This window comes from Myotis daubentonii, chromosome 5, assembly GCF_963259705.1.
Source record: "Myotis daubentonii chromosome 5, mMyoDau2.1, whole genome shotgun sequence".
NCBI lineage: Eukaryota > Metazoa > Chordata > Mammalia > Chiroptera > Vespertilionidae > Myotis > Myotis daubentonii.
Window position 1 is genome coordinate 7,404,822 of NC_081844.1, and position 25,125 is coordinate 7,429,946.

The 25,125-nt window shown below is 48.1% G+C and overlaps 1 protein-coding gene and 1 long non-coding RNA gene across 5 annotated transcripts; one reads left to right on the forward strand and one right to left on the reverse strand.

Annotated features, from left to right (window-relative positions):
- The first annotated feature begins 3,474 nt into the window (after positions 1-3,474).
- LOC132234641 (uncharacterized) lies at positions 3,475-6,581 on the forward strand. Of its 2 annotated transcripts, none has more exons than XR_009452908.1 (2): positions 3,475-3,847; positions 4,847-6,581. It is a non-coding gene; the product is annotated as an uncharacterized LOC132234641 (long non-coding RNA). The 2 variants fall into 2 exon arrangements; XR_009452909.1 differs by lacking the exon at positions 3,475-3,847 and adding an exon at positions 3,878-4,468.
- Positions 6,450-25,125, reverse strand: ARF1 (ADP ribosylation factor 1). Of its 3 annotated transcripts, none has more exons than XM_059695809.1 (5): positions 24,979-25,125; positions 7,389-7,573; positions 7,199-7,309; positions 6,998-7,122; positions 6,450-6,870 (listed from the first exon to the last, which is right to left on the reverse strand). In XM_059695809.1, exons 2-5 carry the CDS (start codon positions 7,534-7,536, stop codon positions 6,709-6,711), a joined length of 546 nt encoding a protein of 181 aa, XP_059551792.1. In that variant the 5' UTR covers positions 7,537-7,573; positions 24,979-25,125; the 3' UTR covers positions 6,450-6,708. The 3 variants fall into 3 exon arrangements, with proteins under 3 accessions (XP_059551792.1, XP_059551794.1, XP_059551793.1); XM_059695811.1 differs by lacking the exon at positions 24,979-25,125 and adding an exon at positions 24,856-24,969; XM_059695810.1 differs by lacking the exon at positions 24,979-25,125 and adding an exon at positions 24,711-24,841.

Sequence of the window (25,125 nt, forward strand, 5' to 3'; positions counted from 1 at the left end):
CTTTTTAAGTCTTGGCAAAGAGCCTTGGTGGGCTGCCACCTTTTGCTCTTTCCTGCAAGACCTGAGTGAGCAATTACCAACTTTTACACAAGCAGCTGACCAGGCCTAGACATGGGGCTGCACCTTGTCCTGTCCTGTAGGTTGATCATGGGACCCTGGCTATCAGGCTCTTTTTCATAAACCCGAGGGCCCATGGTAGAACTGATGTATAGCTAGACAATGGGGAGGGCATTCCAGCCATGACCAGGGAGGCAGAAGCCTGTGGGAAGTGACCCTGCTCACATGGAAGGATGCTAGGCTGAGCACCCACCTTGGACTCATACCTTGCAATCCTGCCCTGTAGCCCACTGAGCATGCAGCCAGTCATTTGTAGCTCCTAGGGTGGCTGCCCTACATGATATGCCAACCCTCTGGCCTGCTCAGGAACATTCCCACCTGGGCAGCCTCCCTGGATCCCTCAGCCCTTCATCTGCTACTCTAGCTTACTGCTTACTACTCACCTCCAGGGAGGAACCTAGCAACAGTGTCTGTACTCACTATTCAGGGCCAAATTATTCATGACACTATTGAAGATGTGGGTGCAGTGGGGGGAAGAAGTATTGCATGGGAAAGTGTGGATTTATGCCAGGAGCAGGGTAGGGGTCAGTGCTGGGAAGTTACTAAGAGTACTTACCCTGCTATTGAAGGCAAGAGGGTGATCAGACTTCCACTGGGAATGAGGAACCCAACTAGATATGGAAGATGGGGTTTCTTGCCAGAAGTGGAGGTGTAAAGATGGACCTAGAGGCCCAATGCCTGGTGGGAGAGTTCTGAGGAGCCTGAGAGGGGTCAAGCAGAGTTTCATCTGCACTCCCTCCATTAGGGTGGTGGTGGTGGTGGTGCACTCTATAGCCCCTCAGCTCCTTCCATGCCTCTTCTGTTCCTCCTTATCCCCAGGCACCTCACTCTAAAATGCCATCAGTGCTGATTACTCCCAATATCCTGAGTACAGATGGGCCTTCCCCATGGGGTAATGTGAGCTTGGGAGAGCAGACTTAGAGATGACCCTGCTGCTCCCCAGCACCTCCTGCGCCCAACTGGCATCTAGCCCTTGTCAGACATGGCAGTACAGCCTCTGGACCAAGGGTCCTCAAACTACGGCCCGCGGGCCACATGCAAATACCACTGTTGTATTTGTTCCCGTTTTGTTTTTTTACTTCAAAATAAGATATGTGCAGTGTGCATAGGAATTTGTTCATAGTTGTTTTTTTTTTAAACTATAGTCTGGCCCTCCAATGATCTGAGGGACAGTGAACTGGCCCCGTTTAAAACATTTGAGGACCCCTGCTCTGGACCCACCACAACTGCCCCGTAAGGTGCCATGCCTCCCACCACAAGCTTTCCTGCATGGCAGAGCTGCTATCCCTCACTGGAGGCCCCTGAGCATGTGCAGGGCAAGTCTGGAGCTCCCACATGGGGGAACTGAGGCTCAAACTTGACTTAGTGGTAGTGTACTACAAGGCTGAGGTTCAAACCCTGTTAAATCCCACTGTGGGAGCCTCCAAGTCCCAAAAAGCTAGTGAGGGAATCAGTGGTGGCCAGGGGAGCAGGTAGAGGCCTCTTCTTTGCCCAACCCACTGAGTACTTGCAAGACACATAAGCAGGGTACACACTAGGGCAGTGATGGCGAACCTTTTGAGCTCGGCGTGTCAGCATTTTGAAAAACCCTAGTTAGGGTTGTGCTGTGTCACATATAGAAATTTTTTGATATTTGCAACCATAGTAAAACAAAGACATATTTTTGATATTTATATTATTTAAACACCATTTAACAAAGAAAAATCAACCAAAAAATGAGTTTGCGTGTCACCTCTGACACGCGTGTCATAGGTTCGCCATCACTGCACTAGGGCAGCGTCCTGTAAAGGAACCCAAAGAAATGACAACCCAGGGAACGCCCTATTACATGTCTGCAGCTACCCTACTGAATGGGCCCTGCATTCATTATTCCATTGCTACCGAGTCATGTCTGCAACAGGCTGTGGTGACAGGTGGGATGCACTTGTCCAATGACCAGCTGGTGGAGCCTCCGCCAGCACCGGGGCAGGAGGGGGCAGAGATTCTCCGCAGCGTTGCCGCCAACCAAGGGCGATGCCCTACTGAGACCACAGCTGGGTCCCAGCGCCGTGGCCAGCCCCTGGTTCCCACAGCTGTAGACGTGATGGCGGGAACCTCGGTGCGGCTGGAGACTCATCTCCCCAACTTCCTCCAGGTTCCTGTCTGTGGGCCCCGGTACACGGCGCATATCGAGACAGTGACTTTCGGGCGCCGCCCCTGGATCCTGGCGTCACCACACAGGACTTCTAATATTAGCTGTCTGGCCACTCGGGTCCAGCTTCTGACCTTTCCGGGGTCGGGCTAGGGCGGGCAGTGTTCTGCCGCGTGGGTTTGAAGCCAGAGCCCAGCGGCACAGGCGCGTACTGCGACGCAGGGCTGGCGCTGGCGTGACGTCACGGCGCGCGACGCGGACGCCAAGGCCAGGGAACCGAGGCGCCGGGCGGCCTGGAACCATGCCCAAGCGGCAAGTGTGTTGTGTGTTGCGGCGGGGGCGGCAGCGCAGGACCAGTTCAGTTGGGAGGACGACTTGGGTGAGCCCGGGTGGAGGTCGGGGGTGCGTGCCGACTCGTGGGCCGAGGACTGGCCTGTTCTGCAGGCAACTAGCTGATGGCGCTGGTACGCTAGGGGCCGGGCGCACGGCGCGGTGCTGAACCGGGGAGGGACCAGAGGTGCTCTTGGCGGCGCTGTGTGACCGGGACGGGGCGCACTGGGGAGGCGGGCCGCACTCACGCACGGCTCCACTGAGGCTACAAGAACGTGAAAAAGCCTACTGGCCTGAGCAAGGTGAGGGACGTCTTTCTCGAGGTGGGAGTGGGATGGCGTAAACGACTGGGTACCATGAGCTCTGCCAGCCTTCCCACGTGACTGTGGAGGTCTGCAGACTCAAAGGAAGTGACCCCAGGGGAAAGGGAGTGGACAGGCTTCTGGGCCTGAGGAGCTACAGGTGCGGAGTGGGGGCCCTGACGAAGGGCAGGGGGCTCGGCCCTTCAGCCCACGTGGAAGCTGGTATCCGCAAGAAGACCTGGGCGAGCAGGGGTGTGTGTGGAGGGGTGGGGGACGATGTCTCACCCGTGTACCCCCTGACCAAATGGGGTTCTTGGTATTCACCCCCCCAAATGTCCTGGCATTTCATGGGCGTAGGGGCCTAGGTGCCTTGTTCCTGCTGAGGGCTGGGGATGGGCCATCTCCCCTCGGCATGTTCTGGAGCCCTGCACCCCCTAAGAGTGGCTCCCTCCGCAGCACTACAGCCTGGAGAGCAGTGGTGCCAGGAGCCTCCCTGGACTGTAAGACCCAGAGGTACGAGAAGGTGCAACTGGGGTGGAAGGGCTGGCTGGGAGTATAGGACTCAGGGCTCTCAGTAGGCCTGCTGACTTCCTGTCTCCAGCTCCTTTTTCTTCTGGGGAGCCTCTTTAGGTTGTGAGCCTGGGCCATCGCAAGACTGCCCAGTGGAGCCCAGATAGCGCGAAGTGCATGGGGCCACCTGTTGTGGAGGCCACTTAAGGGGTGCAGGAGGAGGTACTATCTGGCAAATGTGTTGGAAGGGAGCATGAAAAGGTCCCACAAATTTTAGCTCCTATTAGAGCTGCCCATTATGCCAGTCGCTGGCCACACGTCGTACTGAGGAATTTCAATCTGAAATAGCCGTATGGTGACTGCTGGCACTGTGTACCCCCCTGACGGCCCTGACAATCAGAATAGCAGGGAAAAGAAAGAAGCACAAGAATGAGGAGAAAAACAGCACAGGACCAAGGTAAGCTTCCTTGATGTCCCTGGCTCCTGCCATGTAGGAGCAGCAGCTCTGCCTTTGGGGCTGGGCCAGGTGGTAGACAGTTCCCCGTACTCCCCAGGGCTTGCCATCACAGGCACTACTCTGACTTCGTGCCCTGTTGTAAGAGAAGGCGAGGGCATGACAGTGACTAAGACCCAGCTCACCCCAGGCAGGCCCTGTCCTCAGTGAAGCCTTTGAGCATGTGCCCCGCCAGGCCCAGCGAGCTGGAGAGCAGGCTTCTGGGGGCCCTACCAGGACCCTGTAAGCAGGCAAGGTATCTAGATGAGGCCTCACCTCCAGGTGGCCCCAGTCAGAGGAGGACAAACCTGCCCAGGAGAGAGAGGTCTACTGCTTTAGGCTCAGTTACTGCTACCTTCTATTTTTCTTTGTGTTGACTCATCCTTTGTACTTAAATACAGTAGGTCCTCGGGTTACATCGGAGATCCGTTACTATGGCACCACATAATGTAATGTGATTTCGCCATAAGTTGGAACCCACCTACATAAGCACCTATGTCACTCACATGGAGCACATACACAGCAGTAATGAAGTGAAACAGTAAAAAAAAATTAAAAGATAACAATTCCTGACCTTTACTTGTGGTAAGTAAATAATATAAAACATAAAGCACATATGGTACATACATTGAAATGATGGAACTTTTTAAAAAAATAAATATATGGGAGATGGTGATGTAACCCGAGGACTGTCTGTAAACATTTTAAGCTGAAGTGTCCTAATAGAAAGTGATGTGTGAAAATGTGTCAGATGCCTTGGGTTTTAGCAGTACCACCTTAGATCTCACTAGGTAGGGGACTCCTAGTGGTAGTGGTGGTGGTGGCGGGGGGGGGGGGGGAATGAATTGCTCACCTGCAGGTGGGCCTTTCTGAGGGGGAAAAGGTAGTCGGAACAAAGGTGCTTATAATTGGTGGATGGGGGGTGAAGGTGATTTTATACTTGGAGACACCCTTGTTCCTCAGGTACCCAGAGACCTGCTACCCTGTCCCATGAATCTGCTCTGCTTCTCCCAGACAGATCTCCAGGCACACCTCCCCTACCCTCCCTCCAGCTCCTCTGCTAGGAGATATGCCTGCAGCCATTCACCACCTCATCCACACAAGAAATGAAAACTTACAATAAATCACATTTGAGTAAAGACAAAACCCAGGCTGGATTATGAAATATATTCAATTTTGCTTCTGATTTTTTAAAGAACTAAAAAGCAAAGATGATTCTGTCTTCAGAACCCTGGCCCTGATTATCAAACATGTTAGTGAAACTAGATAACAGGGCTGAGGGCTGGGCCACACACAGGGCTGGATGCCTCTGGGGGAAGGACACCTGGACCTTGGATTGGCCAGGTGGAGGGTGCCCAGGAGGGTCAAAGGCTCCCAAAGCAATGATATGGAACTAAATCACTGTAGGTGATCCCAGGCCCTGGCCTCTCAGGCATACCCCACATGGGGATCTTCTTGGCCCAAGACTAGACCAGGACTGGGGACTGGACTGCTAGTGGAGACAGACCAATGACAAAGCCCCTCAGGAGTGCTGGCAAGAAACTGGTCTGGGGTGAATCGGGGGTTGGTCACATTCTCTAAGCCATCCCTGCCTGTGTCCCAGGAGGCAGCCTTGGTCAATGGCACCCAAGCACTGGAAAGCCATGAAATAGTTAAGAGATTTTATTCTAATAGCTATAATTACAGTGCTTGTTTGTCGAAATGAAAACTGAAAACAAGTATACAAAACAGTTGATTACTAATCGTGTATTGAAAGCAGTAAGAGATTCCACGACACCAGATAAACCAGTTCTGAGGTTTTCCCCAAGATAAATTTTAACAGCTCTAATTTCTTCAGTGTTTATCAAAATACAAAAGAAAAAAGTAGAGGTTGTTGTTTTTGATGTCAATCTGACCCTTGCAGGCTGAGGGAGTGAAAGCACATGTGGACGGGGGCTCTGAGGAGTTAGGCTCTAAGATGACCGGTCACCTGCCTGCGTTCCTACTGGTGAGATCCAGACAACCTGGAGCAAGTGAGTGTGTGTAGGGACCATGGGGGTCTCCCGTTCTGGCCAGAGTGGTCCCAACAAAGCACCTAAGCTGACCCACACTGGCCGAAGGGAAGGCTGGGGTCCCTCCAAGGGGCCTGAGTGGTGGCCGCAGCCCCCAGCCCACCCCCATAGGCGGTGGTGTAAGCACAGGTACAAGCACAAATGCTATGGGATGCATATGACCCAGCAAGACAAAGCCAATCAGGGACCGTAAGTGACCATGCAGAATGTATTGTGGCTAGTTCTGCCCACTGCACGCTCCAGATGGGAGACAGACCACAGGCAGACTGGACTCAAGCCATTACTGCAGAACCTACACTAGGCACATTTCTCCCTTCTCTGTGTTCAAGTGTCTCCTTATCTTGTATTTATATTATAAAAAATGTACTGAGTTTGGGTTAAAAACCAACCACCAAAATGGATCTCAACACAGATTTAAAGCCCAGAGGAGGAGCGTTGAGGTGATCTCATAGCAACTCCTAGAGGCCCCGCCCTGGGTGCCCAAAATCCCTTCTCAGTACTAAACAGTGGGTTGATTCTTTTTTTTTTTTTTACAATAAAAAAAGCTGAGTAATATTGCATAGGAGTACCAGAAACTGCCTCATTGGAAACAAGAACTATTTACATTAAATAAAAACCCGGTTGCAGGCTGCGTCTGCACATGTACAGCATGATGAAGCACACTGGGACCGACCATGGAGACAGCTTCTGGCACTCACACCACAGGGGCACATCTGCCACATGAGAGGAAAGCAAGGGTGAAGGAGGGAGTGAGGGGGAAGAGAGGAGTTCGGTTCACTTCTGGTTCCGGAGCTGATTGGACAGCCAGTCCAGTCCCTCATAGAGCCCGTCCCCACTGGTGGCACAGGTAGCCTGAATGTACCAGTTCCTGTGGCGCAGAGAGTGGAGGCCCAGCTTGTCCGTGATCTCAGCTGCGTTCATGGCATTGGGGAGGTCCTGGTGGGAAGGGCAGGGTGGCATGGTAGCCATGGATCATCAGGAAGACGGATCCCTCCCCACCTGACCTGTGATCCCTTCAAACCCCCAGCCCCTTGGGGTAGCTCAATCACATATAAGTGCATACCTGCTTGTTTGCGAACACGAGCAGGACAGCATCCCTGAGCTCATCCTCTGCCAGCATCCGCATAAGCTCCTCTCGAGCCTCATTCACACGCTCTCGGTCATTGCTGTCAACCACAAAGATGAGACCTGCCAAGGAGCAGGTGTCAACGAAGTTGCTGAGGACACCCAACCTCTCCCACAGGCCATGGCCTCCAGCCCTCACCTTGTGTATTCTGGAAGTAGTGGCGCCACAGAGGCCGGATCTTGTCCTGGCCACCCACGTCCCACACAGTGAAGCTGATGTTCTTATACTCCACAGTCTCCACGTTGAAACCTGCAGGAGCATGGCCCAGTGTGAGCCAACCCCCAGCCACTCCAGCCGCCTCCCCACCCCCAGGGCCTGGCTTCCTCACCTATGGTGGGGATGGTGGTCACGATCTCACCCAGCTTCAGTTTGTACAGGATGGTGGTCTTCCCCGCAGCGTCCAGGCCCACCATGAGAATGCGCATTTCTTTTTTGCCAAAAAGGCCCTTGAAGAGGTTCGCAAAGATATTCCCCATGCTGTAGACTGGAGGGAGAGACACTGGCCAGAGAAACCTGCAGAGACAAGGAAGGGGTCCCTGGGTCTCTTTCTATGCAACCCAGGGTTTAGCACAGGAGCAGCTCAGAGACAACCTACCCTCCCACCATGAATGGAGAGACAGACATCCTGCTTCCTCCTGAAAACTCAGGGGAGAGGAGCTACAGGAAAAGAAAAACAGTCTGTCTGCTGGGCACTCAAGCCCCTCCCACCCCCCAATCACCCTTAGAAGGAAGAGTCTGGGAATCTTATGAACAAGGCTGACCTTTACCACCTGACATCCATGGTTTTCAAAGGAATGCTACTCTCTAATCTTTTCAAGGGGGCCAGAAACAACTGAACCAAGGCCCCATAGTGTTCCTCCACTGACCCACCAAACCTTAAAGATGGACCAGGCTCAAGATGACGAGTGCATGGGGAGCTAGACTCCCCTCTCCCGGAACAAAGCAGAAGCCAACCTTTCCCAACACACTGAGAGCTCCGCACTCACCCCGCAGCAGGCCGGACATGGGGACCACACCTGGGCACTGGGTTCAAGGCACAGCAAGGGCCCCAGGGCAGCACATCAGGGGCGGCTCTTTCCCACCAGTGGAGGTCACCCCTGTTCCAGAGAGGAGGGGGCCCAGCCCAAGTGGTGTGGCAACACGCTTATATGAGAACATTCGTGCCATGTCTAGGCCACACTCACCCCAGGTTCCCGTCACATCATCCTGTCAACTACCACCCAAGGTCAGAGAGCAGGCAGAAAGGGCCAGGAAGCTATAGGCCAGGAAGTGTAGGCTCTCAGTCCCAGAAGGCCCCCAAGCACTCGTGCTGCCCAGGCCTGGCCTCTCCATGCTGCACCACTGTTACACTGCTGAGGTCAGAAACCAGTGAAGGACATCATATGGGCCTAGCACAGGCACGCCCCACTGCACCCACGTGTGGGGCGTGTCCTGACCCTCAAAGCCTCATGTCACCTCTGATAAAAGGCTCGGGGTCTTCTCTATTCTAAGTTCTCTCCACCTGAGCACTGAGTGACAATGTACACACCCAGCTCATCAAACATCCACCCTCTCAGGTTTCAGTACCTTGACGTTTCCTGGCTGAACTGCCATGACAACTGTCAAATGGAACTTTTCTAATCTAGTCATTCCTCACAGCTGTTAGCATTCTGCTGTAAGAAACCACCTTTCCTTATCCAAGTATCTACATGAACATGAACTCACATTCCTATTTCACTCAATGGGTCAGCTGCCCCATCGTGAATGTGATGCTCCAGTGGTCCCAGGCATGCCCAGTAGAGCTCTTTTCAAACTAGCTTCAGTGCATTTTTGACACTTTTTAAAAAATATATTTTTATTGATTTCAGAGAGGGAGAGAGAGAGATAGAAACATCAAAGATGAGAATCACTGATTGGTTGCTTCCTGGAACCGCCCCCTCCCCCAGCCCCACCCCCACCCTCATCCCCACCACTGGGTATCCAGCTGGAAACCTAGGCATGTGCCCTGACCAGGAATCGAACTGTAACCTTCTCGTTCACAGATCAACACTCAACCATGGAACCAGTTGGGGGCTTTTGACATTTTAAAATTAAAAACATGGGTAAGAAAGGGAAAAAACTGGGAGAATTTGAAAGATCAACATGTACTTGGGCATGCTGATGACTTTTTAGATATAATACCAAAGACATGATCTAGGAAAGAAATAAGTGATAAGCTGGACTTTGTTAAAATTGAAAGCCTGGCCAAACCGGTTTGGCTCAGTGGATAGAGCATCGGCCTGTGGACTGATTCCGGTCAAGGGCATGTACCTTAGTTGCGGGCACATCCCCAGTAGGAGGTGTGCAGGAGGCAGCTGATCGATGTTTCTAACTCTCTATCCCTCTCCCTTCCTCTCTGTAAAAAAATCAATAAAAAAATATATTTTTTTAAAAATTGAAAGCCTATACTCTGGGCAAGATACTTAGGAGAAAGAGAAAACATTTGCAAAAGACACACCTAATAAAGAAATGTCATCCAAAACACGAAAACTAGTTAAAACCCAGTAAGAAAACAAACAACCTGATTTAAAGATAAGTCAAATACCTTAAAAAATACGTATTTTTATTTATTCAGAGAGGAAGGGAGGAAAGAGAGATAGAAACATCAGAAATGAGAGAGAATCATTGATTGGTTATCTCCTGCATGCCCCAAACTGGGGATTGAGCCTGCAACCCAGGCATGTGCCCTGGACCAGAATCAAACCTGGGACCCAGGCTGACGCTCTTTCCACTGAACCAAACTGGCTAGGGCTGGGTCAAAGACTTTTTATGACAGTTTTTGTGAAGAGAATACTTTGAGGATATACGGCAACAGGAGCTGGTGGGAATGTAAAATGGTGCATCCACGTTGGAAGGTTTCTTACAAAACGAAACATACTCTTACAAGCAATTGTGCTCCTTGGTATTAACTCAAAGGAGTTGAAAGCTTATGTCGACACAAAAATCTGCACACAAATGTTTACAGCAGCTTTATTGATAATGGCCAAAACTTGGGAGCAACCAAGATGTCCTTTAGTAGGTGAACAAATAAACTGTTCTACAACCATATGATGGAATATTATTCAGCACTACAAAGAAATCAGCTATGGCAAGCCATCAAAAGAAGGAAACGTGGTGTATTACTAAGCGAAGGGAGCCAATTGGAGGAGGCCACATACTGTACAATCCATTATCTGACATTCTGGAAAAGGCAAAAACTCGGAGGCAGTAAAAAGATCAGTGGTTGCCAGGGGTGGTTGGTGGTGGGAGGGAGGGATGAATTGCTGGAGAACAGGTGATTTTCAGGGCCGTGAAGCTACTATGTATGGTGCTGCAATGGTGGTTACTCTAGTGGGAGATGTTCATAGTAGAGATTTCCCATACCATGTGTGTAGGGGAAATCTCTGTACCTTCTCTTCAATTTTGCTGTGAACCTAAAACTGCTCCCTTAAAAAAAAATATCAACATCTGACTAAGAATGAAACAAACCCATTCACTCAAAGCAGACTAAATTCCAGAACACCAATGGTCAAAGAACTTTAAACTTGGTATCCAGAGATCAGAAAGAAGCGCACTGTAAACCACTAATACTAGGCAAAGTATGAAGTAGATATAAGGCAGAGAGAGCAAAAGTCAGATGAGAAATGCCAGGTTGCCCCAGGCCTGAGCAGCGGTCAGCCCAACCATTACTACCTACATGGTTTAAACATGGGGCTTGGCAATTCCAGGGGAGTTGGGGAAAAATTAATGACAGGTACATAGAAAAAAAAAAAAAATCCAAAGATAAAAATGAACAAAAGAAAACATAAGACAGTCACCTCTTAGCTCAACAGTGTACAATGTTTACTTAGTCACAATAGTTACTGTTATTTGCTAAGGCCAGAACTTGTGGTATGAAGGGCCCACCCTCACCATCCAAACAGACACACTCATATGGAGGTACAGTCAAATGATGAAAGGGCCATTCCTGAGAAGCAGGATGGAGTACTGCTATTTATGCTTGTTTTGTTGTTCAAGTATCCCCTTCACAAAAACTGACAAAAAACACAAAACACACCCCTACTCACCAAGGGATTAAAAGGTTATCTGTATCCTCCCCAACCCCATCAGGGCAGAGGGAACATCTCCAGGTAAAACTCCCACACCTGGGTGTGGCCTCTGTATGCATAGTCCCTATCTTTACCCCCCCCCCCCCCCCGGGTCTGTGTCTGAGTCCTGATTATCAGCATGGTCCCCATCCTCTTCACTCTGTTTTTAAACAGATCAAAGTCATGTAGCTTCATAGAGGAAAGTCACACTTGGTGGCAGAACCAGGATGGGGATGAGCACCAAGTCTCAAGACTTAAGATACTAGGGTACACAGCGTTTTGTCTCTCCCCACTACAAGCATCTGTACCCACCTTGCACCTGGCCCAGGAATCCTGGTGGCTTCCTGGCCTGTCCCCTCAGCACCGTTTACTGCTTTGTTAGAGGTCCAGACCTAACACAATATCTGTTATAACATATAAGTTCAACACTGGCCACCAGAGTTGTGCCATCCTTTTGGCACAGATTCCAACTTGTGGGGATGGGACACCCAGCCCAGGTGCTATTTCATCTTTTACTCTACTAGAACCCCCCACACTCAAGCAAAACCCGTTTTCAGGTTCATCGTAGTAGTGAGCAGAGAAGACACTTTTTCAGCAGAACCCTTCCTCCGCACCTGTGAGTCTGCAAATGACCTATCTAGAAAATGCAAGAGTAACAGAGGCCCTTCTCTGAGAGCAGACAGGACCTTTAGGGTAGCATTCCAGCATTGAAGCCAAGAATAGAACACAACTCCCACATGCAAAGATCTAAAGGCCAACAAGGCAAATGATGGGGCCTCCCTGGGGAAAACATCCATCGGACGCCAATAAATGACTGCTTTAAATGCTTTAGAGAAATAAGTGTACCTGTGCCCTCTACCTGGCCCTCTGCATCACCACCAAGCCTCAGTGGTTTCAAAAGAAGCAGAGGTAGCTCTACTTCAGAATTTGCAATCATCAGACTTGTGCAACTTGTCTCTGCAGAAGGAAAGTCTGTCAGGTTTTCTGAAACCGTTAGAGCTGGTTTATGTAACAGAATCTCTTTAACAGCGAACATCTAGATGACCTAAATGGTTGGGATCACTAGGAAGAAGACACCACCAATGCAGAGCATAGCTTGGGAAACAAAACAAAAAGTGTGACCCAGCGACCCAGAAAGGGAGAACTGAACTACACTTTGCGCTGAAGATGGGATGAGCTGCATTGGTCTTCTCTGTAAATGGGGTTAAGATGGATAATCCCTACTCAAATGAACAGCTGGATGACAGCTTTTTTTCCTTTTTATTTTTTTCTCTTTTTGCCTTTTTAAAAGTCGTTTATTGAGGTGTAAGTTACTAGGATAAAATAGTCTGTTTTAGTATGAGAAAAATTAACAAAGTGAAAATTCCGGAGAAACTGACAGACATTACAAAACATTTTCTCAACATATGTATTCAGAATATCCATCACTCAAAAGTCCAATTCATCCCTGACACACAGAATTTAAATTTAAAGGCAGATCTTCTACATGCACAGGCTTCAAACTACTTTTTGTGTGTATCACCTTCGGACTCTTATACACCAGCGAAATAAAGCATCAAGCCATTAACTCTGCCAGATAGCCCAATATTCAATTTCTGTAGCTTTGATGTTTTTCTGTAATTGGGTAGTATACTACAGTTTGTCATTACTTTGTAAAAATTAGTGTTAAGAGGAAAACTGATTGTGTCAATACTAGTGATAAGAAGGTATACCTCACAGGCCTAATACAACTGTGACAAAGATATGCATCAACAACAGGCTCAGAACAACATTCAGCCTGAGACACTTAGTGGATCTAAAGAAGTTGTGAGAACTTTATTTTTTCTTCCCCTTCAAATATAATTGATATATACACTGTATTTGTTCCAGGTGTACAACATGATTTGATATGTACATATATTGTGACATGATCACCATAAAAGTTGTTAGTTAACACCCACTACTTCACACAATTAACATTTTTTTTCTTGTGATGAGAACTTTTAATATCTACTCTCTGAATTCTTTCAAATGTATGATACACAGTATGTTAGCTACAGTCAGCACCCTATTACTTAATTATCTTAAGACTGGAAGTTTGTACCTTTTGACCCACCCTTTCAATAAACAAAAGAACATGCAACAATATTTTAGAATTGTATCATTCTGGTATGCATTTACAGGCGAGTTTGGAGTTTCGTTGTTTTTCACAACAAAACTTTCAGGATGTTTTTCAGGAACCAATCAAGCACAAGGGTTGGCCTCTATGCAAGATTTTGCCCCCTGTGACCCTCACCCCAAGGAAGGCCAGCATTCTTACACCGAGGGTTGGCCTCTAATACATCCTTTGCCCAGCATCTCCCACACCTGAAGGAGAGCATTACTTGTAAGGTCCAGTTCTTAGGAGGAGCAACCAGTGAAATTCAATTTAGATCACTCTTTGCCAGCTTAAGATTCACGGTAAAAATCCTTAAAATGACAGCTAGAAATGAGTTTCATTCATGTATGACTCTTGGTCTACAGCAAGCATGTCAAACTTATGGCCCATGGGCCGCATGCAACAAATATTTTTGCGGCTACAATGATATGTAAGAAACATTTTAATAAAAATTTCATAACTTAATTTTTACAATGTCCTGTTATACATAACTAGAGGCCCGGTGCACAAATTCGTGCATGGGTGGGGTCCCTTGGCTTGGCCGGCGATGGGGCCATCTCGCCCAGTCCCAATTGGGGTGGGCTGGGGGGGAGGGACTGCTGTGGGAGCGCACTGACCACCAGGGGACTGCTCCTGTGTTGAGTGTCTGCCCCCTGGTGGTCAGTGTGCATCATAGCTACCAGCTGGTTGTCCGGCTGTCCAGTGGTAAGGGTCGCTTAGGCTTTTATATATGTAGATTATTAATGGACAACACTCACTAATGACTGATTACTATAATTGTGTTGCATTCATTTCCTTACACCCCTGTGCACCATTTCTTTCTACAAATACTAGCAGTGAATATTTCAGCAGCCAACTGCCATGTCATTAGTCTTGGACTGACTTGGTGTGTGCAACAGGAAATATTTCGCTTTCCAAGAACAAGAAAAATAGGTTTATTTGCATTACACTTATTAATTTGTGCAGTTACTCAGTGTCTGATAAGTTAATGTTCAAGAAAAAAATATTAATTTTGTTCTATTATTTTATGTTAATGATTACTCATTTATTTCAGCCCTTTGTATTCAGCATGTCTCTATAGAAATAAACCTACGCTTCTATGAAAATTGAAGCTTTTGTTTTTTTGCGGCCCACATAAACTTAAATTTTGCTTATTTGGCCTGTGTTAGCCTTTGAGTTTGACATGCTTGGTCTACAGTAACATGAATTGAACACCCAGGAGCCACTGTCACTATCTAAGTCAGTGATGGCAAACCTATGACACGCATGTCAGAGGTGACACGCAAACTCATTTTTTGGTTGATTTTTGTTAAATGGCATTTAAATATATAAAATAAATATCAAAAAATACAAGTCTTTGTTTTACTATGGTTGCAAATATCAAAAAATTTCTATATGTGACACGGCACCAGAGTTAAGTTAGGGTTTTTCAAAATGCTGACATGCCGAGCTCAAAAGGTTTGCCATCACTGATCTAAGTGAACAGGCACCCAGCAACCATAAGGCACATGTAGGAACAGCATAAGTGCAATTAATCCTACTTACCACTACCTACAAAAGTATTTAATTGATAGGCATATTTATTGTTTGTAGTTCCCCTTTATTCTCAATATTAAAGTTTTACTTATTAAATATTAGAGGCCCAGTGCACGAAATTTGTGCACGGGTAGGGTCCCTAGTGGCTGCTGGCTGGGGCCTCCCTTCATTATGCGCTGCCCCCTGGTGGTCAGTGCATGTCATAGCGAGCAATCGAACTCTCGGGTGGTCAAACTCCTGAGAGGACACTTTGCATATTAGGCTTTTATATATAGAGAGAAGATAATCATACTCAAAACAATTTACCAAACTCACTTAATGACCTGAAACCTACAGCTGGAAGCAAATTACTAGATGGGCTAACCCAGTGGTCAGCAAACTGTGGCTCGCGAGCCACATGTGGCTCTCTGGCCCCTTGAGTGTGGCCACAAAGTTTCAATCGCACTGTATGTGCGCACCCGCACGTGGTATTTTGTGGAAGAGCCACACTCAAGGGGCTACAGTTTGCTGACCACTTGGCTAGCCCAAATGAAAGTGAAACCAGGATGGACGAGACCCACAGCTTGGAGCTAAGCCAGGAACAGCTCTCACAGCTCTGTGCACCTATTCTTATGCCAGACCCCTGCTTATCTTTATTTCCTCTCTCTGACTTGTCCCTGGGCTCCAGAACAATCCTACATTCTTGTCCCCTTCCCCCCGCAGCCATTAAGGCCGACTGAGTATTCTGGCCTGTGGAATGGGGCGGTGTCCAGGTCCTCTGTTGTGGAGCCACCAGGACCCTAGACCCTAATGAGTACTTCTACTCTGGAAGTAAGGATGCAGATACCCTCTGTCTAACCTCAATTGCAGTTGAGTCTGAAGGACCTGTTCCTAGAAAAAAATCAAAGGCCAAAAATACAGTTTTGTGTTAACCCAAAACAAATGAAACTAAAAATGGAGAAAAATTAATATATGTCTAAAATACAAAGCAGGGGCAACTCTAAAGAACCCAGACACCTAAAGGTGTCCTACCATTAATGCCTTACTAATTTTGCAGGTTATTAGTGGTTCTTTGGATGTCAACTAGAGTTCTTCTGATCCATAAAGTAGGAACCAGAGGACCAGCAGTTTGGGATCAGTTTGAAATGCTTCACGAAGTTCCTTGGGTGTGTTCTAACCCCAGCTGCAGTCCCAGTGACTCACTACACCCATTTCTCCATGCTGTGCCCACCAGGTCTTTTGCTCAGCCTCTGAAGCCAAGCTCAAATGCTACCATCTTCCACAGGAGGGTCTTTTCATCTTTATTCTCAGCGCACCCTTTACACATTGCGGGGCTAACAGTCACCACACTCACAAAAGGAAAAGCTGTGTGAGGAGAACAGAGCTGGGCACACAGAGGCCAACAATACTCAGTGATCCAACTGACAAGTGGTGAAGGAGAGTGCTGCAACAGTGGTGTCTGTTCTTCCCCCCTCACCTGCCTCTAGGTCAAGCAACATCAAAAGCTGCTTGTCAGTGATACTGGGACCCTCTCATGCAGCTAACAGCTTCAACCCCAGACATGCACACCCCCACACCCAACAGAGAGAAAGGGGGGCACACCACATAGTCCTGGATTTCAGTTCTAATAGTGAGAACATGGAGAAGAGGACTCAGGATTCTGATTTCTACTGCAAAATAAATCACATTCCTTTGTTTCTGTCACTCTACTCTTTTAATCATGTGAGCATTGCAAACGTGCAGAAGCCTCTGCAGACTCTATTCTGGTGCCTTCTCAGAGAGTCCACCCAGGCCCATCATGCGGACACAGTCCTCTACCAACACTAGGGTGGGGCTCTAAGACCACTCTCCATACCCTTGAAGAAAAGAGGAACTGCAACCAGGAACCCTCAGAACCCTTCTAAGCTTCAAAATGGCAGGCAGTCCCTGAGGTTTTCTTGGCACAGGGGCTTTGGTGAGGGGGAAGCCAATCTCCAAAAACTGATTTTTGCCTTCAGGGAACTTTCATTTTGAAAACAGTATTTTAAAAATTGCAGCCCCACCTCTTTTTCTAAGGCACAGGCTTCCCGATGATCAGTAAAAGAAAGTGCAGCAGGGGGTTGAGAGTCTCAGTTAGATCCCTCCATCTTTGGGACAAGTCCCCTACCAGACTTGCCACAGTGGCAGCCAGTGCCAGCTCAAGTGCACACAGAGGTGCAGGGCTCAGGATGTCCTTCTCATCCTCCAAGAAAGCTGCTGCTCTTGCCTGAGAGGCCACAGTATCCTCTCAATGGACTTCTTCCAACCTCTGTCACACATTAGACTAGCGGTTCCCAACATGGGGCACACCCCCCACAGGGGACAACTTGATTTTTAAGGGGGGCAATTAAAGAATGAGTTATTAACAGTGAATTTGTTGCATTTCTTATGGTTCTAGGGCAGTGATGGCGAACCTTTTGAGCTCGGCGTGTCAGCATCTTGAAAAACCCTAACTTAACTCTGGTGCCGTGTCACATATAGAAATTTTGATATTGGCAACCATAGTAAAACAAAGACTTATATTTTTGATATTTATTTATATATTTAAATGCCATTTAACAAAGAAAAATCAACCAAAAAAAATGAGTTTGCGTGTCACCTCTGACACGCATGTCATAGGTTCGCCATCACTGTTCTAGGGGCTCATATATATTTATATTGTGACATATTCATGCATTTCAGCTCTCTGTTATATGTTTTGAAACTTGACTTGCTATTTTTTCGTATCACTTCATATTATTACTGGAGGCCCGGTGCATGAAATTCATGTGGGGGGGGGGGGGCTCAACCCTGCCTGCCCCCTCTCACAGTCCAGGAGCCTTCAGGAGATGTCCCACTGACGGCTTAGGCCCACAACCGGGCTGTTCAGGGGAAGGTGCCAACCCCATCACCCCACTGCTGCTGCCACTGCCAGCTGCCGTCAAGGTATTTTCATCAACACGAACTCCAGTCCCTTCACCATGAAAAAATGACAACTTTCTTTAGGCATTTTCAAGATGTCTCTTTCATAGGATATGACATTTCTTTCTTTTTCTTTTTCTTTAATCCTCACATGAGGATATTTTCCCATTGATTTTTAGAGAGCGCGGAAAAGAGAGGGAAAGACAGAAACATCATTGTGAGAGGCACACTTTGATTAGTTGCCTCCTGCATGAGCCCTGACCTGGGCCCCGGCCAGGGAGGAGCCTGCAACCTAGGTACATGCCCTTGATCAGAATCGAACCCAGCCGTGCGTGGGGCTGGGGCTGAGGGCTGGCCCCCCTGCATGTTGTTCTCTCCGGCTCCAGGCGTGGCTGCCCTGTCTATTGTTCTCTCAAGCTCTGGGCCCCTGCCAGGCCCCTCCTCCTGAGCTGGTTGTGACTGCTATGGCGTCCTGGACTAATTTGCATATTGCCTCTTTTTATATATATATGTATGTGTTACTCGAGGCCTGGTGCACGAAATTCGTGCACTGGGGGGGGGGGTGGGAGAAGAGCGCGCGCGCGCAGCATGTCCCTCAGCCTGGCCTGCGTCCTCTCACAGTCCTGGAGCCCTTGGGGGATGTCTGACGGCTTAGCGCTGCCATCAAGGCAGGAGAGGCTCCCACCACTGCTGCTGCGCTTGCCAGCCATGAGTCCAGCTCAGGGCTTCTGGCTGAGCGGCGCTCCCCCTGTAGGAGTACACTGACCACCAGTGGGCAGCTCTTGCGTTGTCTGGCCCCTGGTGATCAGTGTGCGCCATAGCGACCAGTCATTCCGCAGTTCTGTCGATTTGCATATTAGCATATATAGGATTATTTTTAACAATTTTTTTAGTGATTTCTTCCTCAGTACTTCAACTGTCCTTTTGTTCGTTATTTTTCTCTTTTATGGATGCCATGTTCTTTGGAAGCTGGTTTAGACCAAGTTAATGGCCTTTTAGGATTCCTCCATATGAATACAAGTTCACTTTTTGAATAGTAAGAATTTTATGTCACAGGTGGGGCATCAGGATTTTAGAGATGTGTAGGTGGGCATGGCCAAAAAAAGATTGGGAACCACTGCTTTAAACAGAAGCCGTAGTGTCAAGAGAAATCTCATTCACACACCTCCTCACACTAGCCTCTCCTTAAAATCTCCCAGATCCCTGCCATTGTCCTCTGCACTCTGTGTCTGGTACAATCACACCGCAACACTGCCTCTCTCAGCCATTTACTTCCAGAGGAGTGTGGCCCCTGAACATGGCCCATATTCTATTCCCAGCTAGACCCCGCCCTCATCCTAGCTATCCCATTCCTACCATCCCATCCATACACAAATCTCCCAGCGAATTCTAACCCTCCAACATAAAGGGCCCACCCTTCCTCACTTTAACCTGAGCAACTTTCTCCCAGTTTCTTAGATACCTACAATCCCTTTCTCCATCTCTCTCACCCCCAAATCTGTCTGCTTTACCAGCAAGTTCCACCTCTCCCTCTGAAAGATGCATCCGCACCATCATGTGCCTGTGCCCTGGTACAGCCACCTCATCTCCTCTCTGACACCTCAACAGCCTGTAGCTTCCACTCCACAAGGTGTTCTCAATACCAGTAAGAGGAGACTGAAACACCACATGCTAATTCAGGGTCCTTACACAGGTCAGAATGGGCATTTCACAGCACCACCTCCACTGTCACGAAAGGAAGTTAGCAGACAACACAACCAACATCTGCTCCGATTGTAAAACACCCATTATATTGCCCAACTGTAATGTAATGGGGAAATGAAGGATAGTGACTTAGAATAAAACACATGCTTCAATACTGGGCACAACCACACCATCAGCTGAGGGAGGCTGTCAAAGAACCACCGCAGAAGCCTGCCACAATGCACACTGCCAGAGCCAGTACCTGCAGCTCAGGCACTAGGGGACTGTCCATGAAGCAGAAAAAGAAAGCAACTCATGGGAAGGTTCTGCAAAGAACAAAATATAAACCCCACTCCCTGACTTCCTGGAAAATTCAAAACATCTATTAAAACCATGCCAAAAAACGGAAATTATTGTCTTTGTAGATAAAACAGAATTAGGTCTAAGATATGAAAATCACACAGAATGCATTCTTGCTGCTCTCACAAATTCCCCAAACACCCTTTCTGTGGAGCTAGCCCCTCTAAGGCCCACTGGAACACACCAGTAGACTTCCCTCTGGCTCCTCACTCACTCTGCTTCTGGCAGGTCTCCAAAACCACTCCAGGGACTCTGTACTCACTGTTCCCCTCCCTAGAAGCTTCCTATTTCTCCCACAGATCCACTGCTCCCTCATACCTCTCTTCCCCCATCCCCCACGCTTATTCCCTATCCTTCTGATAGGCCAAATTTACCGTCTGCCCCTTTCTGTGTACTGTTGGCCTGCCTTCCCTTTCTGTTCATTGTAGAGACCAGGCCCCACTCTGCCAGCAGGATCTCCACTATCCAGAACTCACCATTCTCCTTATACCTGTACCTTCTTCCTCCACTGTGTACCTCCCTGGGCACCCAAAGGATTCACCATCAAGGAGAGAAGAACTGTAAAAGCGCACTTAACCAGGGCCCTTACGGATTAAAAAGCAAAACTATTAATCATACATGTCTACAAATATGCTTTCCCAAAATATTAGTTTGTTAGGAAAAACCTGTCAAGTCAACAACGAATTTCATGCTGGTTTAAAACTATACATGAGTGGTGCCGTCTGAACATTCCTTTGATGGTCCAGTGAGATCAGGGCTGTGGGGACACTGTGACAACTCAGGGCAAAGGTGAGCGCCTAATGGCAGGGATGTATGCACAATCTGCTTCCTATACCTGCCCTTAGGTGCCCGCAACTGGTGACTCAATACATTTTCATTGAGCTCCCCAAGAACTGGCAAAATACTATTATCACTTTGACAGAAGAGAAATGCTAGAAGCTATAATTATATTAAGCAAAACTGACAAAAGATGTAGTGTTTTAAATATAAATTAATGGATCCAATCAGTTAATTAGGACCTGCATACTCATCTACAGAGAAGAAACTTAAAAGACATCTTTTGTTCTGATTATCAAAATACTAGCACATCTAACTTTGCCTTCATTCCTACTCTTCGTGAATGGGTCTAGACAAAATCTTAAAATTGCTTTCTTGGCCATTTGTACCTAAGTTAAACTGATAGGGTACAGCAAAAACAATCTGACATATAACACAAATGAAAGATGATAGGTATTTTACATTATGACTTGCTAGCACCCCTTTGAGGAGCATTACTTATTAAACTTTGATTAAACATTAACCAACATTTCCAAAATGCACTATATACAGTAACTTCTGAAAATGTGTATGGGTTATACCTGAGCCTCCTATTAATTTATGCCCTATACCAGTGGTTGGCAAACTCATTAGTCAACAGAGCCAAATGTCAACAGTACAACAATCGAAATTTCTTGAGAGCCAAATTTTTTAAACTTAAACTATATAGGTAGGTACATTGTTATGAACTTAATTAGGGTACTCCTAAGCTGGCCTTTGCTAAAAACGTCCTCAATCTGATTGAGGTACGTTCGCTGAGGTCAACCCCTTCCAACTCTCAAATCCTCAACTCGTGCATGAATCGTGCGCCTCCCCCGCGCTGCGTATCCTGTGGCCCACCTGCACCGTGCTGTCTCCTGTCCCCCGTCGCCCGACCGACACCTCCCACTTCTTCTAACGCCACTTCTTCAAAATAGACTCGCCCAGGCCGAAAACCGACTTCTGCGCATGGGCCACCAAGTTTTAATCACACTGTACGTGTGCGTCCGCACGTGGTATTTTGTGGCAGAGCCGCATTCAAGGCGCCAAAGAGCCGCATGTGGCTTGTGAGCCACAGTTTGCCGACCACTGCCCTATACTAACAGTCACCCCTGTAGCCTCAGAGGTGCGTAAAAACATTTGAATCTTAAACAGAATCACTCTCAATTGCTGTGTGTGTAGTAAAATTTGTTCTTTTCCCTGCCTCTTCCCTTTCTGTTTGCTGATGACAGGTTGCCAAGTTCTTGTGCCACTGCATGCAAACACACACACACACATAAAACAAACAAACAAACAAACAAACAAACAAACAAACAAACAAACCCCCACAGGAACAAAGGATCTTTTAAGGACAAGGAGGTAGGTTCCTACATCAGGCAGACTCACCATTCCTTCGAACTCATATAAAGAAAGTATAGAGATATCAATGGTGCTCACCCAGAGTACTTTCCTAGGAATACTAAGCTTTGATGTTTTTGTGTTAAGTACCCCCCCCCAAGTTAATCAGGTCATCTGATCCTTCTGAGAATTCTGAACATCTTCCAGAATAGTGACACAGCTAGTCATAACAGGTGCAATGCAACTATATTTTAAAGGATTTCTAACATAAAAGGACAGAACCTAAGATGAAGGAAGTGAGCTGAGATGTTATATGTGACCTGAAATCAACCTCCCACACACATACACTCATATATTCTCCAAGGTGTCCTTTACTTGCCAGTAGGAAGGGTACACCCAACCCTACTAGTAGGTCAAAATCATTTCCAAAAGACCACCTCAGATGATGCTGGAAGGACATCTTTAACACCATCCATCCCACAGAGGTGCAGACAGAGCACAAGAGATAAGTTCTTTTCTAATTTTAAGATCTAAAATGAAACTTTTCATTCATGTTTCTCTCCCACCCACCTCTGACAGATGTGCATTTTATTTCCTTTCATTCTCCTAATTCTACAAAGGTTGGAAGTCAATGGGAAGAATGTTGATGGGACACAGAGACGGTCATGAATGGTATTGGCAAGCCCAACCTAGCTGGGATCTGAAACACTTGCTCAGTAAACTATCACAACCCTTAGGAAGACTTACCTTATGTGATCAAGAGCACATTTAAATGCATGTCAAAGCAAAATTGGAAAAGCTCAAGAAAACTGATTCAGCTCTCTCAAACCAAATTAACATACTATTGATGAACTTGCACAAAGTTTTCTCCTTGGTTAGGTTTATTCCTGTGCCCATTTGACCCTCCAAATCATCCCTGTGACCAATACTCCACATCAAATTCCACTGAAATCTACAGATAAATCAAAATGTACCTTCTTATAGTTTCAAGAAAATTTGGTCTTGGTAGAGGCAGCTTAGCAGGTCTGAATGTCCTCTTCAAATTGTGCAAGAGGTAAAGCAAATAGCTAGACCACACAATTTAAAAACCAGAACTGTGAGAAGCACAGAACCAGTTTTTGCTTTCTACTAACTTTCTTAGTGGTGAACTAAAAAGTATGTGAGTCAGCTATTATCCAAGCCAACTATTTTAAGTGTTTTTGAAGTAGCAATTCTGAATACCTGTATCTGAAGACAGCCCTCACGGGAAATAGCATGTTCCTAATGTCCAAGTGATAAGGACTTACTTTCGACAAGACATTCCTGAAGACAGTGACACCTGTGAGGAGGCACAGCTACATTCTGTCCATTATGGAGAGAAAACTTTTATGAGAAGAAAATAGCACATTCTAAAAATGTGACCAAATTTGTGATTAACATACACACACTCAATTACTCTTAACTTTGTACCCAACTAGCTAGTAGCACCATGCATTCAAGTTCTTAGATTTGGCTACTCATGGAAGTTGCTCAAAACTCTTGAGGACAACACACTTAGTTGATACTAGGAATTGCCCCAGCAAAGGGCCATAATGCACTTCAGCATCTCACTCTTTCAGACACACTGCTGGAAACGCAAGACCCATCGTGCAAAATAGCTGGCAGAATAAAGTGCTGACCACTAGTTCTGAAACAAGAACTAGAGCTGACCCAGGTTGGCATGGCTCAATGGTTGAGGTTTGACTTATGAATCGGATCATGGTTGGATTCCAGGTCAGGGGTAGTCAGGGCACATGTTGGATTATGGGCTCGACTATCAATGATTCTCTCTCACCATTGATGTTCCTATCTCTTTCTTCCTCTCTGAAATCAATAAAAGTATTTAAAAAACAAAACAAACCAGAGCTGACCAGTGGAACACCAGTAGTGGCACCTACTATACAACTCTCAACAGTGACTTCCCAAACCACTCCAAAGCGTTTGAATGCCCTCCTCTCTTGCCAATAACTTCTTGTGCAATTCCGCTCAATTCATTTAAAACAGCAACTTCATATTTTGAGGAAATTTGGAGAGTGCCACCTAGTTAAGAAGTGCCATCTGAGCTGACTAGCTAATATTTTAAGTACTCTGTAATTAATTGCCAAGCCTTATTAACACAGCTACAATTTTACTGACCATAACCACCTGGATTGTGCAACAAGAAAGTGTTAAGGCATTCTGTTAGGGAGGCCATCGTTCTACGGGTAGGTCAAAGATTCACCAGCTCGGAAAAGTGTTCTAAACTCTGCCAACGGGGCCCAAGAAACAAGCTCGGCGTTGCAGCAAGCTCTGATAAAGGACCCTGCACAGGCGTTCTCATTCAGACCCTAGGCCTAGGGCCTCGCCCCACAGCAGGGCCCAGGAACCCCGGCCCCACCCCACTCCACCCAGCCCGTCCCGTCCCCGAAGCAAACAGGAACTGGGCTCAAACCCTGGTCATCGCGTGACCTTGGCTGCGTCCCGGGACTGAGGCCTCAGTTTCCTGGTCCTCTAAACCCCGAGGCGGGAGGCGGAGCAGGAAACGGGGCTTCCAGGGGAGCCCACGGCCGGGCCCGACTTCCGGGCGCCAGCCCCGGCGGCTCTGGGAGGCTCGGGGCTGTTGTGGGGTCTAAGCCGGAGACTGACCCCCCGGCCAGATCTCAACTCGACCTCGCCTTGACCCCCAGCGAGTGACTGGCCCCGGACCCAACCCCCTCCCGGCCTCAACTAGACTTCCAGCCTAGCCCTACGCGCCCGCCCCACCACGCCTCGGTCCCAAGCTTGGCCTCGACCCCGGCCCCAGCCGGGCCTCGACCCTTACCGTCTGGCTTCGCCTCGGTCCCCAGCCCGGCCTCGCTTCGCTTCAGACTGGGCCCTCACCGCGGCCCCGAGCCCTGCCTCACCTCGCTTCAGCCTCGGCCCCCACCATGGTCCCCGGCCCAGCCTCGCCTCGCCTCTGCCCTCACCGCGGCCCCCGGACCGGCGTCGGCCCTCCCTGCCCCGCCGCTCCAGCCGCAGTAGGCAGGGACTCGCGCGGCCTAGGCCAGCCCCCGGCCGCAGTTCCCGCTGGCCCACGGCCCCTGCCTCACCCTCGGCAGCCGCGGTGCTGCTGCTACTCCGAGCCAGGCGTTGGTTTCGCTCCCACAAGATGGCGGCGCTGACGGCAGCCACGTCAGTGCCTGCTGCCGCGGTGGACGCTGGGGTATGGGGCAGGCCACCAGAGCCCCGCCCACGCC